This window comes from Podarcis tiliguerta (assembly GCF_965153285.1).
Source record: "Podarcis tiliguerta genome assembly, chromosome: 4".
Taxonomy (NCBI): Eukaryota; Metazoa; Chordata; class Lepidosauria; order Squamata; family Lacertidae; genus Podarcis; species Podarcis tiliguerta.
In genome coordinates, this window is record NC_139537.1 from 69,654,016 (window position 1) to 69,673,611 (window position 19,596).

The 19,596-nt window shown below is 42.5% G+C and overlaps 1 protein-coding gene across 4 annotated transcripts; it reads right to left on the reverse strand.

Moving 5' to 3' along the window:
- Positions 1–6,527: 6,527 nt before the first annotated feature.
- On the reverse strand, positions 6,528–19,596 carry LOC310676293 (regucalcin-like). Of its 4 annotated transcripts, none has more exons than XM_083438074.1 (7): positions 19,373–19,596; positions 14,099–14,267; positions 12,545–12,727; positions 10,848–11,063; positions 9,796–9,933; positions 8,746–8,900; positions 6,528–7,273 (listed from the first exon to the last, which is right to left on the reverse strand). In XM_083438074.1, exons 2-7 carry the CDS (start codon positions 14,259–14,261, stop codon positions 7,223–7,225), a joined length of 906 nt encoding a protein of 301 aa, XP_083294200.1. In that variant the 5' UTR covers positions 14,262–14,267; positions 19,373–19,596; the 3' UTR covers positions 6,528–7,222. The 4 variants fall into 4 exon arrangements, with proteins under 4 accessions (XP_083294200.1, XP_083294203.1, XP_083294202.1 ...); XM_083438077.1 differs by lacking the exon at positions 19,373–19,596 and adding an exon at positions 17,064–17,082; XM_083438076.1 differs by lacking the exon at positions 19,373–19,596 and adding an exon at positions 14,582–14,732.

Consider the following 19,596-nt stretch of genomic DNA (forward strand, 5'->3'; position numbering starts at 1 on the left):
TCTCACACACACACACACAGCTTCATTGTGGTCCATAGACCCAAAATACACAGTACAATGATAGTAAATATCAACAGCTATTAAGGTGCAAAATCGGTTCTGACACTCCACAAAAGTCCTCCCCCCCCCCCATGAATCCTGGCTACCCCCCTGTAGGGTACTCTGCACAAGGGATGTGTATATATAAATTATATATACAAAAAGGTTTTTAGGGCACTGAAGGTGATAAAACTGCTAGGACCTTTGCAAAGCAAAGCAGCATCTGGTGTGGTTTCAGACTGGATGGGGGAACCGTGTCATGTTGAGATTCCTGCATTATAGGGGTTGGACTAGATGATCCTTGGGGTCCCTTAGCTGTATCCTGCAGCATGTTCTTCACACAGCATTAGTGGATTTGTTGGATATTGGGGTTTTTTGTTTGTTTTGTGACACTTCGCCCAACGCTGCCACGTGATTGCCGTCTGCATGGCAACCGAAGTGGGACGGAAATAAAATCAGGGTTTTGGTTACAAGGTTTCAACCGGACATTGTGGCATAAGAGCTGGCTGGAGATTAAGCATATGGCTATCGTATGGTTACTGGCCACAGTGGCTACATTCTACCCCCACCTTCAGAGGCAATATGCACCTGAATGTCGTTTCCTGGGAATTGCAGGCGGACAGAATATTGTTATACTCAGGTCCTGCTTCCGGGTTTCCCACAGGCATCTCGTTGCCCACTGTGAGTCTAGGATGCTGGGGCAATGGGCTACTGGCCTGATCCAATGCCCTTTTAAAATGTTTTGGGGATTACAGTGGTACCTCGGGTTAAGAACTTAATTCGTTCTGGAGGTCTGTTCTTAACCTGAAACTGTTCTTAACCTGAAGCACCACTTTAGCTAATGGGGCCTCCTGCTGCCGCTGCCGCTGCACGATTTCTGTTCTCATCCTGAAGCAAAGTTCTTAACCCGAGGTACTATTTCTGGGTTAGTGGAGTCTGTAACCTGAAGCGTATGTAACCCAAGGTACCATTGTATTGGGTTGTTCTTGCTTTTGTTTTCATTATGCATTTCATGGTTTTATATTGTGTTTTTATCTTGTGAACCTCCCTGAGACTTGCAAGTTTAGGGCAGTATACAAATTTAATAAGTCGTCATCATCATCATTGTAATCTAGCAGGCTCTTCTTATGAAGCAATGTGAATGCCCTGAAATTTTTGTAGGGACAGACAGTACTGAAAGCAGTGTTGTGTATGACCACCGTCACAGCATTGCGAGCACAATAAAAAAGAACCCATAGCTGCAGCCTAAAAAAAAGGCACTGGAATCTACTGAAATTCCTACGAAAGGTGCTACAGAAGCTCCAGCTCAAGAAGAGCAGGGGTGGAAAGCCTGTTTCAACCTGAGTGCCACATTCCCATCTCAGCAACCTTCAGAGGATCAGATGTTTGTTAGGGATGGGACAAGAGGCAGAAGCCGACCCCCCTGGAATCCAGAATGTGGTATCTGGGGCTCTCCTTGATCTGATAATGTGAACAGATTTACTAACTAGTAGAGCATGCCAACCTACACCTTGGCATCTGGTGGCTTGGATCAGCAGCTGAATCACAGCCAATGTCCAAATGAAAACCAGGACTCTCATGATTTTAGGACAAGGCTCAAGATGTCGGCTTTCATTAATGGCCGTGGAAAAAGATTAGTGCTAAAAAATTCAGATTAGCCACACTGAGAATCACACTAGTTTGTTCATTGTTGTTGTTTACTTGTTTAGTCGTGTCCCATTCTTCGTGACCCCATGGACCAGAGCATGCCAGGCACTGCCTCCCACAGTTTGGTCAAACTCATGTTTGTAGCTTCGAGAACACTGTCCAACCATCTCATCCTCTGTCATCCCCTTCTACTTGTGCCCTCAATCTTTCCCAACATCAGGGTCTTTTCCAGGGAGTCTTCTCTTCTCATGAGGTGGCCAAAATAATTCGTGTAATTCAATAACTGGTCCTTGAGAGCAGGTGATTGTGAAGAGCGGTTTCTAAGAAGTGACCTAAGTCTTGTTGTTCATTCCTGGCTTCCTCAGTCAACTTAGGGTTTCCGGACTGACATAAGTTTTAAGCCTCAGGGCTATAGGAAGCTATTAAATAACAGGAATGGCTGGAAACTAATGCGGAAGCTACTAGCTAGTGGGTACTGATTAAGACAATTGGCTATGGAGTCCTTGCCTGCGAGTCATCCAAATAAGCATGTCGCAGCACTGCCTCAGCATCTCCTAAAATGACTCAGATGAAGAAATTGAGGAGATGCTCATCAGATTTGCAGATGACACCAAACAGAGGGGTAGCTAATGCCATAGAGGACAGGACTGGGATTCAATATGACCGTAACAAGTTGGAGAACTGGGCCAAAACTTACAAAATGAATTTCAGTAGGGACAAATGCGAGTTTCTACACTTAGGTTAGGAAGAACCAGTGGCACAAACATAAGATGGGGGGTACTTGGCTTGCCAGTAGTACATGAGTCAATTATGTGATGCGACAGCAAAAAAAAGCTAATGCTATTCTAAGCTGCATCAGCAGTAGTGTCTTGACCAAGGGAAATCATAGTACCACTCTATTCTGCCTTGGTCAGATCACACCTGGAGTAATGTCCAGTACGATCCAGTTCTGGGCACCACAATTTAAGAAAGAGGGGATGTGTGCAGAGGAGGGCAACCAAAATGATAAAGGTTGTGGAAACTAGCCTTATGAGGAATAGTTGAGGGAGTTTAGCCTGGAAAAGAGGAGCCTGAGAGGAGATACGATAGCCATCTTCAAATATCTCAAGGGCTGTCATATGGAAGAGGGAACAAGTGTGTTTTCTCTTGCTCTAGAGGGTAGGACTCAAACCAATGACTTCAAATTACAGGAAAGGGGATTCTGACAGAATATCAGGAAGAACGTTCTGCCAGTAAGAGCTGAGGACTTCCTCAGAAGGTGGTTGGCTCTCCTTCATTGGAGGTTTTAAAGTAGAGATTGGCTGGCCATCTGTCATGGATGCTTTCGTTGAGATTCCTAAATTGCAGGAGGTTGGACTAGATGACCCCTGGGGTCCCGTGGGGTCCCACGTTTACATGGCCCTGGTAATCCACAATTTGGTTTACCTTAATATGCAAACTCAAATGTTTCATCAGGCATGATGTAGCAAATATTGCATACCTTATTACTGAATAGAGCTTTAAATATTTAACTCATATTTTCTCTTTTAATAAAAATAAAACTTCCCTGGTGTTAGGAAAGTAATCTGTCCCTTTGAGAAAAGTATTCTATATTAACACAGAAGACTGTTTTTAGTCTCCCCTGGACAACAGAACTGTTTCGAATAAAACCAGTTTAATTTGAATACCGCCTCCAGTTTATCAGAACTCAGTAGATCTCAACCTTTGCCATTACTGCCAGTAGCTTGACTGAAAGCCACATGAGGGCGCTCACGTCTTGAGTTTTTGTGTGTGAGAGACCTGATAACTAAAGAACCAGATTAGACCCTGTGCAACAGAAGCACATAACAATCTCCCCCAGCCCCTCCTGTTGCTGCTGCATAAAGAAAAACAGTCACAGGGGGGTATATTTGGGAATGGTTAGGGAGAATAACTGCATAATCCTTTCTCTCCTAACCATTTCCCCATTACAAATCATTTCCCTGCCAGCTGTTTCAACACTTTCTGGCTCTGGAGAAAAGAGAACAGCTCTATCAGATTGGTTTTTCACTTATTTCTTTTTCCAAAACTTGTATCTTGTACCATCATTGCCAATCTGCATTCCCAGGGCACCCCTGCCACTTGTGTATCCCCTGTAGAACAAAACTATTATGTCTCAAATGCATCGTCGCTCTTTGTTTCCTTCCACACCAGCAGCAGAGCAAGCCGATTGGGCGCCTGGGGCGACGCATGTGCCCTATGCCCAGGGGCAGGGTGAGTCGGGGCAGGATGCTCCATGGGGCCTTTGAGGAGTCTGCCTGCTTCCTCCCACTCAGCCACCCTACAGCTGAGGGGGAGGCGGCAGGCGGACCGTTTGGGGCAGAGTGGAGCCTGCGGGCCCCCAAGCCACTGTGTCACGCCCAGGAGAGACGCGTGGCTCGGGTGCGCTGCATGCCCAGCCCAGCATTTTGTCACCCCCCTCAGTGGTGACACCCAGGGCAGCCCGCCCCCACCACACCCCCTTCCTCTGCCCCTGTTCCACACCCCAACCATTTAACTGCAAACTGATTTGTGGTCCTTTCCATGGCTGCCTGGCTACCTCCATTGTCTTTTCCTGATAAACCTCTTAAGATCTTTGGCCCATCCGTGGATTGGTTAAGAAGGCTGGATGTGTGCATTATCGCTGTGACGCATAGTTATCTCTCTCTTTTGGAAAAAGAAAGAAACTGACAAGACATTGTACACATGAAATTGACAAGCATGCTTGCCTTCTGTGTGAGGCAATTGCTTTGTGCTGCTAATGGCCAAGTGCAGTGCAGTCCTAATCCTGATTACTCAGAAATAAGTCCTATTGAAGTCAATGGGGCTTACTCCCAGGTAAGTGGGGTCAGGTGTGCAGCAGTGACTCAGTTGGAGGATGGTCAGGTGAACACCAGCAGCCCACCACCATTGTCTACTTCCTTCTGTAGTGTAACAACCAGCCAGAAGGCCAAAGCTTCATGGTTCCTGCTTTAAAAAAAAATACTTGTTTAAAAAAGAAGACAAAGCTGCCATTCTTTGCCTGGATAACTACAGAAATATATTCTAGTGGCATTTCCTGCTGGGGAAAATGGAGAACAACTACTAAAGCACAGACATGCAGTTAACATCTTGTGACTTTCAGACACGCACAAACTTGAGTGACCTCACAACTTTCTTCAAAGTTTATTTATCCAGCGTGGAGGGAGAAAGTGATTGAGTTTCTGCCAGGCTGATATTATGCCACAGACCTCTGCATCAAAGCTGACCTTGGGTGACTCTACAAGATTATTTGTGATATTCATGAAGGACCTGGTGCCATAGTTCCATCTGCGACAAAAAAATAAATGCTTTCCAGAAGGGTAGCTGTCTTCATTTGTTGCAGCAAAAACAACAAAGTGTCTTGGGCACCTTAAGACTACAGTCCATTTCAATGTTGCTCTGAGTTGCAGGCAGAGGTATACCCAGGCCGCCTTGTGAGGAGCTGAATCGGCGCCTCCAAATCAGGAGACACCATGGACCAGAAACTCACTCACACTTCTAATAGCACCAACTGCGGGGAAGCCCCAAAAGGCTGCTGCAATGGCCCACACTGGCAACCGGATTCTGCTGCCAAGGCAGAGGAACCTGTGCGCCTTGCCCAACTGGCCCAAGCAGCCCTGGAGTAGCCCAGGAAGCACACAGATGGGCAGACAGGCTCCTAGCCACTTAGAGCAAGAGTGGAAAGGCACAATTTTTGCACCAACACCCCCACAACGCTTGGGCCTGCACCCTAGGTATGCCCCTGGTTGCAGGTCTATATATGCACATGGTTTGGGGCATAGATTGTAAGCAGTGAGGTCAGAGGAAAATGAAATGCAGAGATAAAGAGCCACCAATAATGACGGTATATAATCAGCAGTGGTCATGCACAAAATGGTAGTTGTTAACACTGATATCCTAGCAGTGGCGAACCAATTAACACACAGTGGGTGTGATTTTTTTTTATTTAAAAAAAAAACCATTTGCACCCGAATTCATGTCCACATATGATCCTCCTTGATCAGAAATTTCATATTGCAGTCTCTTATCACCCTTCAGGCCTAAAACAGCACCAGGTAGATGATACCTTATATGGTACCAATCTTGCTACCATGATTCAGGGGGAAGTTTTAATACAAGGCTGCTTATTGCTGAGGGAAAAAGCTGAGCTGGAAAAATCCATTTTCTCACAAGTATATCTCAGTAGCATTGAACCCCGCTTAGGTGACTCTGTGTGTGTGTGTGTGTGTGTGTGTGTGTGTGTGTGTGTACATACAATTAAAATAATTTCACCAGAGTTGGAAGATATTCACCCCACTCCAATATTCCAAAACCTTCTTCATAATAACTTCGTAACAGCTTAAATGAAAACCACACATACAGTGGGGGAAATCCACTGGAAAGAAAAGGTGACAGGGTTCTTTACATTACTCGTAAGTAAGGAAAATGTAGCAGAATCAAGTTTTGCATCCTTGTGATGTTTTCTCCAGAGCTCTGCTGCTATGAGCAGACAGGTGCTGTCCCTAAATCTAATTGAGGGCAAAGAACGTACAGCTGAAAATTCTCTCAGATGAGAAGCAGGAAACTCCATCTGCTTTTTAATTTTAAAGGAAATTATAACTAATTGAAATACTTTATTGTCACTTGTACAACTTGTATACAGTGAGATTACACGAGCACCCCCCACTCAGCTCTCTTAGTCTTAATTCCCCTCGTTCACTGACACACACTCCATGTCTCATGATGTATCACACCCATTTGCCTTTCAACTGTGATAAGACTGTCTCCTATATCTGCCACCTACTTTTCACAGGCCTGCCCGGTTAGTAGCCAATTAATATTAGTTTATTCTTGACATTTACATGAGTTTATTGGAATAACAGCTGAACTGTCAAATCATGTTTAAAATGCAAATCCTTTTAATTACAAGCTGAATTACAGCCCCTGCTCTTTCTGACAAAACCCTTCTTCGTTTCTATAGTTATTCATTTCCATGCACTGTAATTTAATTCACTTAATAACTTTTAATCAAAACGTCAGTTGTAGGGAAACAGAAACACCTTCCCAGAGCAGGTTAACAGGGTCGACTTGTACAGTTTTCAGAATAATTTTCTTTCGTATTAACATAGGTCTGTCCACAGAGGCCAATTTTACTCTTAAGAATTCTAATGAAATTAATCAAGGGAATTAAAATGGAAATTGCTACTGGAAAGCGAATGTGACCTTTTGGCAAGCAGATGCTACAAACTGCTCTCTGCTTGTACAAAGAATTAATAGAGGATGTTGATCCTTGCTTGATGGGGAACCACTGAAAATCCTAAGGTTCCCATAAAAGTCCTAAGCTGCCACTTGTCCTATTTGGGGGGGAAACATAAAAAACAAACATATGGAGAAGGGGGAAAAAACCAGTTATGGAACATTACAGTACATAAAGGATATATAAGTAGCCTTCAGATAAGCATACAGGTTTGAAATTCATGCTTCTCTTCTTGTCCACCATGGCTTCTGGCTGGGTTGAATATCGAGCACATATGAATATTTAACCAGTGAAGTAGTTCTGTGGGATGCCTTTCACACCCAGTCCTGTTATCTGCCAGAGAATAAGAAATAAGTCATAGATTACTAGCTAAGGCACTTAGAGGAGGTGCTGTAAGTGTCACTGCAGGCTACATCCCGGACTTTCTAATTTGGGGGTTAAAGAGAGAGTTTGTGTGCCTGTGTGTTTGTGCAGGCTGGTGGAAGAGGGGGCTGGGGAGTAGTCCATTGCCAGGACAAGATTTCATCATCTGATCAGCATGCACTGATCCGTAGCTTGGCCTATCCATTCGTGCCATATTTGGCAGGCAGATATGAATCACCAGTCACTGCTTAGAGCAGGAGGTTTTTAGGAAATAGGAAAATCAAGGTGTTATAAGGAAAAAAAACCTGTTCCTTTTCCCTTGTGGGGTACCCAAGAGCCCGTATAGAGTCCTTATGTAGGTTCCCTATTGGTAGGAAAAAATAACAGAGGCCTTCCAGAGAATATTGAGAAGCAAAGCAGCTAGTAAGCCTGATCTTTATTAAACTGTTGCAACAGGGTGCTCCCCCCACCCATGCAGGAGGGAGGAGGAACCCAGAACAATGGTGTGCAAGCCCTTGTATAGACCTGTAGCTCAAGGCCACCCCACTGAAACATCATACATCACAGAAGGAGGCGGTCAACATCAGAAATTCTATCTGCCAGATATCTGATAATGGTCACTGATTGCATTTTCTGGGCAGTCTGGCCATTCTTTTGTGATGGTAAATACTCACTTCCTGATTCTCGTATGCATATTGATAGTGTGCTCAGTTTAACAGATACTTGCCAGACGGTATTAGAAAAGGGAGGTGTAAGCCCCTGAAGTCCAAAGACAATTAGAAAGCTTTTTCCAATTCCTTCCTTCTTGCAGAGAAATATTTGAGGTTAATTTGGGAGAGCCAATATGGTTTCAGGACTGTTTTCGTGTACTGTTTCAGACATGTGGCTTATTTATTTATTTATGTGTCTGCCTGGTACATTTATCAACATCTTAGACCTTATAATTCTCATAACAATTGCAAACTGCTAGACTGTCAGCTGCTCCATTGGGTTTACCTAGGCCTCAGGCTAGGTACAGGTGAACTGCCAAAGCCTTGTTAGTGTGCATGCGCGCGCACACACACACATACACATGTACGTGTCATAGAAGCAGTGAGCAGTCTGGAGTCTGGAGCCCAGACAAAGTGGCTATTAGAAGCTCATCTAGGACGCTAGATATTCCTAGAGACAGGAAGGCAACTGTGCACAACAACAGAAAATTAGACAGAGCACAGAAAAAAGGACAGAATCCCAATTCCTTCTGAGTGAACTGTCAACACAAATGCCTAAGAAATTTTGAAAATTCAAGCCACACCATGTTGACTATCATAAACTCTGCTGGGCCAGGAGAAGGAGATTTCAACACCCACCTTTCTGCAATTTTACAAACTAATTTTACATTATTTGCATTCTGCTGAGTGAATGTTACGCTTGGTTTATTTTACAAAGCTCAAATTGTTTACCTTGAAAATTTCCCCAGCCTGGGGTTCCTTGGCTAATGCATCGCTATCCAGTCCATCGTAGGCCGAAGTGACATACATTTCTGAATAGTCTTTCCCTCCAAAGCAACAAGATGTGATCCTGGAAGCAGGCATCTTGACAGTCTGAATTATTTTCCCTGCGTGAAAGTAGTTGAAAGGACAACCAAAACAAAAGTATGGGGTGGGTGGGACATAACAAGTCAATTGTTACTCAATGCCGATCACCTACTTCCTCATTATGCTAAATGTGTAACATGCAGGTATATATCCATTTTTTATTTCATTAAAAAATGGGTCAAGGAGCTCTGATTTTTACTGGAACCCTAAAATCCCTTCCCTCACTGACAGTGATTGGAAAACACACAAACAAACAAAACACACATGCATGGCTGGTATTCTGAGGCATATATCAAACATTCAAATAATTAGCATAGGGTCCTGAGGTTTAAAAGGGACAGCCACATGGTTAGCCCAAATAGCACTCCTTTTAGCTGCTTTGCAGTAATATTGTGATATCAGTAATATTGTGATATCCAATTATCTCTTGATAAACCAAAGAATGTATAACTCAGGAGCAATTCACTCATTATGCTTTAGCATGGACATACAGCATACATGTTAAAAGGGTGAACATACAGGAGACACAACTATGTTTTTGAAAGCCCTGTGCACTGGTATGAAATAGTTTTTTATGTGCGGGTGACAGGTATTGGCCATTTGTTAGGGTTCACTGTTGGGTGACATCCTTTTAAAAAAACACATATATGTGCCTCTCATAGTCTGTAGACACGTCTTGACTCAGCTCACTCCAGCAGAAGGTGAACTAATGACCCCAAAACGGCAGAGAATCTCCCTTGCGTTTAATCCAGACAAGTATTTCCAGACATTTAATGATGCCTGTAAATATTTAAAGAGGTCACTAAACTGGAGTTAGTCAAATAAAAGTGCTCCATTTGTGATCTCTTCTATCTCTACCTCCCCCCCCCCCGCCCTTTGGGGATCAAAAATGCAGAGTCCTCATTAATCGTTTACCTGCTTCAGGGTCGATGCAGATCACCCGTCCACCATCAATACAGGCCACCCAGAGTTTCCCTTCTCTATCGATGCACATCCCATCAGGCATCGCCTCCTCTTTCTCCAATTTGTACACAGGCCTGCAACTGCAACAATCTGCATAAAGAATAAGGCAATCAGCATTCAAGTGCTTATTTTTATGCAGACTGTACTGTCCGTGCTTTTCAAATTTTCCACATTTTAGAAACAATGCAAATCGCAAAAAAAAGTTATGGGGCTTGCTTGGGGTGTGTGGGTGTGTGCATGCCTGCACACTCAATTTCACAGTGAGTACTGGCCAAGTCCTTGAATGCCTGTGGTCCTGCTCACAGCCTTGAACGGCATGTTCAATGATCAGAGACATTCCGTTTCAGAGGTCCAGAGAGCCCTCAGCCACTTCCATATTTTGAGGGCCCTAAGGCATAATAAAAAATAAAAAATGATGGCACACGAAAACAAAATAGGGCGTGCACAAAAGGAGTGAGACATCATTAAATATGACAAAATATCAGTGAACAACAGATGTAACCAAATCACATCTCTCATTTGCTTAAAGCTGAGAGCATGTCATATTTCCGTCTGCTGCAGATAGGAACAAGTTGAGACGAGAATCAAATGCCAAAAAAAATTGATTTTCATGCTGAGTTGGATTTTAAGATACTAACACATCCTTAGCACTTTACTGTTGCTTCCCAGGGCCAAAAACAGATGTGTGTGTTTATGAGAAATAAACATCTGTCTGTTCAATATATAGTTGTTTTCTGTTATTAAGTAAAGAAAAATGCCATATGTGACAATATGGCATATAATGGAAAGAAAAGGAACAGTCTGTAATAGGGGTGACTAAAGTTGCACCCTCCTCCAACCAGGACTCCAACCAGCATAGCCAATCGTCAGGGATGATGGGAGTTGTAGTCCAACAATATCTGCAAGGCTTCACATTGGCTACCCCAAAGGATAGGGTTGCCTACCAATCTACTACCAAGTATTTCTTTAGCTGTTGCAATAAACAGTTTGAAGAAGAATGTTACCAATCATTCCTGTTCGCACGTCATAGTCGAAGGCTTGCACGGCATAGGCCAGGCTATCGATGTAAAAGAAGGTCCTGTGATCGAGTGACCAGTCCAGCCCATTGGAGATGTCCACCTTCTCTAACTGCTTCACGACACCACAATCAGGGAAGAGAGTATAAAGAGCCCCCTGTTGCCTTGCTCTGACTCCAGGTGCTGTCTCTTCGGCCATGGTACCTAGTGGGTGGTCAGCAGAGGCACAGGTCAGGTAATTCTCTACTGAAGGGCCTCTTTAAAATGCACAAATAGCACTGATCCCACCCAAAGGTCAATCACTTGACTACTCCCACAACGCTACCTGTCTAATGACCTCCTAGCTTTCCTATCAGCCTTTAGGGAGGAACAGTGCAATCCTACGTTTGCCCAGGCGTAAGTCCCATTGTGTACAAGTGTGTTGAAGATTGCAGCCATATATAGATATATTTTAAGCCCTCAACACACATCATACATCATGCAATGGAAGAGGCTCCATTTCATGAATCACCAACCTCACAGTGCCCTCAGCCAGCTCCCCGCCTGCCAGTCTTCTTACTTACTGATATTCCAAGAGGTTAAGTAGCTTAAATCTGTTAATTTCAATGCATCTTTTCTAAACATGACTAACGCTGGATTTCTAGCCTTTACTATGAACATTAAAATTTATATCAGACAATTAAAAAAAAAAAAAAAAACTCGCCAATTTAGCTGAGACAAAAGATAGGCTCCCTGGTCTTTTATTTTTAATTAGCTACTTTCTAGACCTGTGTTGAAAGATTGAATTATAGTAACACATCATGTGTTTTAGTTAAAGCGTAAACAGTTCCACATTTGCAATTTTAAAAACAAACAATCCTGAGGAATACTAATTTACTTTTAAACTTTGATCAGAAAATGATTTTTCATTCTCATTAGCGGTTTGAAAAGACGTTTACTGCCTCTATATTTCAGTCACTTGTCCAGTTGCCTCTGAAGAATAGAGAAACTGATGCACCTCTTCCAATAGTCTGGGGTAGTTTTACTGGTAAACGGAGAATTGTTTGGATTTGTTCCTATCACCGGTTCTTTTAGTATACTGAAATTGGCTCTAATAAAAATTAATACGGAGACCGTCATTAAAATGTAGGGAATTGTTAGGTAAACCTCAATTATTTGAAAGTCATTATGTTCACACACACACATACATACCCTGCCCATCTGGCTGAGTTTTCCCAGCCACTCTGGGTGGCTTCCAATCAAGTGTTAAAAACAATACAGCATTAAATATTAAAAACTTCCCTAAACAAGTTAGCAAGCTTTCAACTTCTCAGACTGGATACTACTCTGCTGTTTATTTTACATATATATTATGGATATTATCATACTTCTATTTTTTTATTTTTTTATTTTTTTTGCTGCTTGGGCAACTTTGATTGTTGCCATCAAGAATTTGCATACTTGGGTGTAATCCTGGTCATTATACTGTATGTAGAATTGACTATTATTGTTATTTCTTAAATTTGTATACCACCCTATGTCTACCCTGCTACTATAGTACTACTATGATGCAATGTTTTAGAGACCATTATTGTATACACAAATGTATTAATATAGATTAATCAGTTTCATGAATTTTTAGACACATTCCAACTCATTAGGGCTATCTAAACATACATACAATTGCGTTCAGATCAAATATATACCTGCAAAAAAAGAACCCCTTGGGTCTACTTTTCCATCATTGAATCGGTTGTTTGGTTTATCCTGTTCCACTTCAGAAATATCAGTGACTACTTGATCTTCCCAGTTCAAGAAAGCAAACTTTCTTCCTAAAGCGATCACGTAGCCGCCACACTTGCGAAGGGCTACTGAGCCAACACGAGCATCTGCAGGCAAGGAAAGAACAGGCAAGTTTACAAACCAGGGCACAACACACTGAGCACCCTTGATGAAGAAGTGCTCCCATGCAGAAATGAAGCCTGTTTGGGGAATAGCCACTGTGGGCCTCTCCAGAAGCTTTGGGCCACAATTCCCATCTCTGCAGCCAGCATGTGATTGGAGACAATGGAGCAATAAACTCAAACTATATTAAGTGTCCATTCCACAAATCCCATTCCAGACTTGGGTTGGTTTTCGTTTTGGCATGGCAAGTCTGCAACATGTCATGGTCGCAATAACTCTGCATTAGTGATGGATTTGTACTGGAACATTCACATATCATACCACTCCAGTAGTTGTTATGCTTCCCCTGCGTTATTGCTATTTGCAGGAGCACTCTGGCACTGTTGCACAATGGGACTTGAGGAAGTTACGTTTCTGAGCACAATTCAAAGTGTTGGTGCTGACCTTTAAAGCCCTAAATGGCCTCGGCCCAGGATACCTGAAGGAGCGTTTCCACCCCCATCCTTCAGCCCGGACACTGAGGTCCAGCTCTGAGGGCCTTCTGGCTGTTCCCTCACTGTGAGAAACAAGGTTACAGGGACCAGGCAGAGGGCCTACTCGGTCGTGGCGCCCACCCTGTGGAACGCCCTCCCATCAGATGTCAAGGAAATAAACAACCATTTGACTTTTAGAAGACATCTGAAGGCAGCCCTGTTTAGGGAAGTTTTTAATGTTTGATGTTTTATCGTGTTTTTAATATTCTGTTGGGAGCCGCCCAGAGTGGCTGGGGAAACCCAGACAGATGGGCGGGGTATAAATAATAATTATCATTATTATTATTATTACTGCAAGATGTGCACTGACTGGAAACAAAGTGGTAGGCTGCCAGCCCAAAACATTTGCAGGCACACACAGTATTGAGAGCACGATCACATATAATTGTCCAAATATCATCATGAGCAAAATGCAAAATAAAGAGGCTGCGTTACCCCACCCCCACTCCAAGGCTTTCATGTTTATAGCACAAGGCCAAAGCAAGCCTATTTAACCCCTTTTCCATCTCTCTGATGAAATCTATTCCGCCATCCAAATGGGGGGGGGGTTGGGGTTGGGGGGGGTTGTCCTACTGTTGTGCTACAGCACAAGAGTGCCCTTTCAGAGACAATAATATGGTAACACTGAAGAAAGATCGCAAAACAACACAGGTCTGAAGGGGGCCTGGATTTTGGGTGAGATCTTGTTCAGCCCTAAGATAGACCGTGCGAAGCATCTGCCTCGCTCTCACAATCCTTGGCTGAGAAAGTCATGCCTTGGGAGTTTTCTTCCAGGCCAAAACAATTCCACAAAATAAAAGGAAAAACACTGTATTTCCTTACCCACAGACACACACTGAACTTCGTTGGTGACTGAGTTCCAGCGGCAAACTTTCTGTGAATTGATGTCTACGTATACAAGGGAATTCTCCCTTTCGTCCCATGTAGGGCACTCCCCCATTCTGTTCTTCTGCTTCACAACAGTCTCGATTTTAATAGAAGACATGATGACCTGTGGCAAAGAAAACAGACCACATACACGTTATAAAGCACATTCTTGCCCTCAGAGAATTCTGGGCACTGTAGTTTGTTAAACGTTGCTGGGAATTGTAACTTTGCAAGCGGTAAACTACAGTGCCCAGAATTCTTTTAGAGAAAGATATTCTCTCTCATATATATGAATATATAATATATTCAAATACTGTGGTTTGCCTCTCCCTTTCTTGTTTCTGTACACAATTATAAACTAATCCTAAAAGTAATCAAACTAATTTAGATATTCACTTCGAAATGAAATAGGGTATTATGCTGATTTAAAGCACTTACCAGCAATGACGAGTGTCACCCGAGAATTCTCCGCTAAAGACAGTTTTATTTCTTGCTCAAACAGGAAAGGTTGAGGCAAGTGATCAAAGAAGGCGGACAGAGGCTGAACCCTGATCTCTGTTTATATACAGCTTTTCATAAAATCATAGAACTGTAGAGTTGGAAAGGACCACGAGGATCATCTAGTTCAATCCCCTGCAATGCAGGAATCTTTTGCCCAAAGTGGGGGCACAGACATTTTATATTCATACAGATTAGACATGCAAGACACCCAGTGATAAAGCCTTACTCCCAGCATAACCACAAAGACGGATGTTTCCAACCTCAGCTAGCTAGGCCTTTTCCTGTTTATACCCATGTTTTAAAGGTCATGCCCTTGCATGCTCTTAAAACTTTCCTTTACACACCCCTTGTGTCTTGCACTTTCTCTCTTCTTGTCTTAAGCTTGCATTTCAGCATGATTACAAAGAGTATACATGATTATGGTGTCAACCTGCAACAAGATGGTGTTAGTCTTGCTTCAGTTATAACAAAGATGGAGGTGGTCGTGCTTTGGTTACAACACTAGTGAGTTATGAGAATGATCTTTGTCAATGATGCTAACAAATGTTTTGTTATGAAAAGCTTAAATTACCAGTAAATAGAATGAAAAAATGCTAAAACTGATAAACAAATGAGGGTTTTTTCAAATAAGATATGCTGTTATTTATTTTATAGAGATTCCAGATATTATATTTTTAAAAAAATATTAAAAATGGTATTAAAAATTCCCCCCGTCCTCCCTGGCACACCCTTCCGCCTCACAAACACTCACATTCTCTCTCTCTCTCTCTCTCTCTCTCTCACACACACACACACAAATTCACATAGACACAGTCATTGCATAGCTGTTCAGCCATGAGTTGGACAATAAGGTTCCATAGGATATGCTGGGGCAGGTAGGGAGATTAACAACATGGGAATGGCTATATTGGGTGGTTCAGGAGCCCTGGAGGCCTCCAACAGCCCCAAAACTGATGCAGCCCCAAAACTGACTGCTGTCCCTGAGCTGCTTTGCAACATGGGATGGGAATATTACTATTCCCACCCACTGGCCAGTTGATGGCTGATCCACTGGCAGTGGAGGGAGGTGGGCAGGACTTGACTTGGCTGCTCATAGCCCACCTGTGTCCTAATTTTTATTTTAGTTTTTGCACTGTGTGCTTTTGAGCACCTTATTTTCAATCCATGTCCTTGTGAAATGGTAATTTCCATACCAAATCAGCAAACAAGGATTGCATCACAGACACCTGACTGCCACATTCTGTTATCTTTTTTTATCTTCCTTCAGTTAGGCAAGAACTGATGGGGATGCAGGTACCCTAGTACCTCAATGTAGAATAGTAGCCTGAGATTAGCAATTACCCGTGTGCAGAATAACGTTGCTTTTCTCAATGCCTGCGGATGGCCTTGGCTTAGGAAAGAGAATGCCAATATATTCTTGGAGAACCTCCTAGTGCCTTTCAGGCAACAGGAAAGGCAAGAAGCAGTGAATTAAGGTATCGAGCTATGAAGGAAACCCAAAAACAATGTTCAGCACATGACCATGTTCTTGCTCAACCCCTGCTTAAATCAAAGCAGCTCCTTAAACTGACTCATTGTGTTCTGACATCTGCACTCCCAAGTTTACTATAGATACATGAATTTTTTAAATGGCCAGCCTACTCAAATCAACTTAAAATATAATTAAAAATATGCAACAGCTGATCTTATCTGCGCTTGGAAGTCTGCTGATAGCGTTTTAGAGTGAGTCAGCAGTCACATGAATCCAGAGGCATGGCATAACTCCAGAGGCTTTTCACAATAGTCTGTTCCATAATGCCAGCCATGGGATACAGCTGAGCAGTCCCCAAGTGAATAACATTTTCCTGAAGGGAAACATTGGCTGAGGTGGGCTTCAGAAGAGAGGTGAAGGCCTCAAGGAGATCACTAAGCATTCACAGTTAGCCCAGTTGGCACGTCATGGTAAACCATGGTTGATGGGTTACTGTAAATGTGCCAAAACTGCTTGCAGTTCCTTCCCACTAACACATAACAAACTATGATCCAAATTATGTCCAAATAGAGGCTTGGGGTTTGTTCTGCTCAAACAAAGCACAATTAATGAGCCTCAGCTACACCCTTAGCCACAGAGTGAAACAAACCATGATGCCCAGTTTCTATTTATACTTTTCAAGTTTATACATTTCATTAGTTTTACAATCAATTTAACATTTCAAAGTTTGACTTCCTTCACCCTCTTTCTGCAGTTCCTTAAATTTATTTTTTAACATCTTCTGCATATCCAAATTCATTTAATCTGCTCATTTAATTATCTAGTTTAAATATATACTCTCATGAAACCGCAGGTTATTACAATAATCCTGCTAATGTTTTTATCTGTTTGCAATTTATCTGTAAATATTCAAGAAACCATTTCCATTCGTTTCCATTTCCATTCCACCTTGATTTCTTATTCTTCTGGTAAGTTTCGCCATTTCTGCATATGTGGTTTGTTTCTCTGACATGCCAGCAGGGAAGAGCAAAGTATACAAGACTGGCTTATTCATAGTAAACCATGGTTTATTGTGACATGTAAAGGTCAACTATTCGTTTTGATTTCTCACCAGGCATTCAGACACACACAGAGAGAGACCCACATGACTCTGGTGGCAATCTGGACCCCTCAGGAAGAAACTTTTTAATGTGTCGAGTACTCAGGGTTGCAATCCTGAAACCTGGATGTGCCTCTTTTAAAACTCATGATGCAATGAAAGAAAATACAACCATGTGCCCACTCAATCGCTTTCACCAGCAGAACTAGCACTTTCAAAGGTGTCACATAATACCCGTTCCGCATATGTAAGAACTTCATCATTTACAGTGGCAGCGTATACCTTTTGGAACTCCCTGCCGATTGAGATTAAGCAGGCGCCTTCGCTGTACTCTTCTCCCCCTGGTGCCTGCTAAAAACATTCCCATTTAGACAAGCCTACCCAGATGCTTAGGAAATTGAGATAATTTAAATCTGCTTTAGTATTTTAACTTTTGCATGTTCTATCTTTTGAAAACCACTTTGGGTTTTTGATTTTTCAATCAAGAAGAAGAAGAAGAAGAAGAAGAAGAGTTTGGATTTGATATCCCGCCTTTCACTCCCCTTCAGGAGTCTCAAAGCGGCTAACATTTTCCTTTCCCTTCCTCCCCCACAACAAACACTCTGTGAGGTGAGTGGGGCTGAGAGACTTCAGAGAAGTGTGACTGGCCCAAGGTCACCCAGCAGCTGCATGTGGAGGAGCGGAGACGCGAACCCGGTTCCCCAGATTATGAGACTACCGCTCTTAACCACTACACCACACTGGCTCTCAAGCGGTGTATAAATTTTATGAAACAGAATAAACAAATAAACAAACAAATACAGTGGTACCTCGGGTTACACACGCTTCAGGTTACAGACTCTGCTAACCCAAAAATAGTGCGTCAGGTTAAGAACTTTGCTTCAGGATAAGAACAGAAATCGTGCTCCGGCGGCGCGGCAGCAGCAGGAGGCTCCATTAGCTAAAGTGGTGCTTCAGGTTAAGAACAGTTTCAGGTTAAGAACGGACCTCCAGAATGAATTAAGTACTTAACCTGAGGTACAACTCTATCCCCAACCCATTCCCACCACGATCCTATTGGCAGATTCCCTTTAGGCACTTGCTTAAGAGCAGTCCTGGAATCTCATTTACACAAGCAGGTAAGAGAAGTGGGCAAGCAACAGCACAGAGGGACAGAAGCAGTTCTATCAGAGCTTTCCCAACTTTTCATGTTGGTGACACACATTTTAGACTTGCATCATTTTGCAGTACAGTAATTCAGTTTTACTAGCAAACCGGAGGTTAAACTAACCCTTTTCCAGCCCCAGGAGGAGTGCGGGGAGCATTCTCATGACACACCTACACACTGTAGCTGACACACAAATGTGCCGCAACACACAGTCTGGAAAGCTCTTGAGTTATATCATTGCTGTGTGATGACAGGTCATCTTTTTCTACCATCACATTTTACCAAGAACTTGTCCTCTACTCTCATGTACACACCACCACCAACGCTATACTGACAGCCTTGTGTAATGACATTACACATTTTGTGTAATGATTAAATTCTATTTAGAAATTAGTAATTGAACATTTACACATGTGCACAATAGGCTTCTTCAGTTCCTCCTGGTTTCCTAAGTGCCGCATCCTGATGCAGTACCCATTGGCTCTTAATTACCTGTAATTTTCTTAGATTCTAATCCTAAAACTCTGTTCTCATCTGCTGAATTATGAACTAAGGCAGTAATATTGTTCTGCAGGGAGTTCATACATACAAAAGGACCATGGTATATACCACTTTGAGGTTTTATTAAAATCAAGAGGTATATAAATGTTGCAAAATAAACAAATAATACAGCCTGTAGATAGCTGAAATTCAAATTTCCAGCTCTGATATTTGCTCCAAATTATTATTTATTCTTCCTGATTTATTTCAGATCATTTGCACCTTTGCGTCTATGTGGCTTTGACCACCTTCCTCCCAGGTAAGTAAAAATATCCAGTAGAATACTCACACCCAAGCTGTGCTTTTATAGCACACAATTTCCTCCAATGTATGCTGGAAACTACAGTTTACCCCTAACAAAGTTACAATTTCAATTAAGAAAGCTAATAAGAAAGTTAAATGCAATGTTGCATATTTAGGACATTTCCTTTCTGAATTAACCCTTTAAACCCAAAGTAATACTGATCTTACCGTACAGCGTTCAAAGCAGCCACTTTCTCAACTGAGACGACCTGATTAATTTTTCTAGGTTGTGCATGAACTAATATACTCTTGTGTGACTCCAGGTTCCCAGCCCAAAGGGAAAAGAAAAATAGTTGTAGGGCGTTGTAGCTGCTCCTCCCAAGAAAGCTGTTGTGTTCTTGCCCAATCCATTTCAGACCATACGAAACAGATCACAACTGCAAAGTCCAATA

Bases quoted from the DNA above. Each gene is read 5' to 3' on its own strand.
- LOC310676293 (XM_083438074.1), bottom strand. From the start codon at position 14,261: ATGTCTTCTATTAAAATCGAGACTGTTGTGAAGCAGAAGAACAGAATG. The intron at 12,728-14,098 runs GTAAGGAAATAC...CCTTGCCTGCAG, and splicing joins AGTTCAGTGTGTGTCTGTGG to ATGCTCGTGTTGGCTCAGTA. The intron at 9,934-10,847 runs GTAACATTCTTC...TTCTTTATGCAG, and splicing joins CGTGCGAACAGGAATGATTG to ATTGTTGCAGTTGCAGGCCT.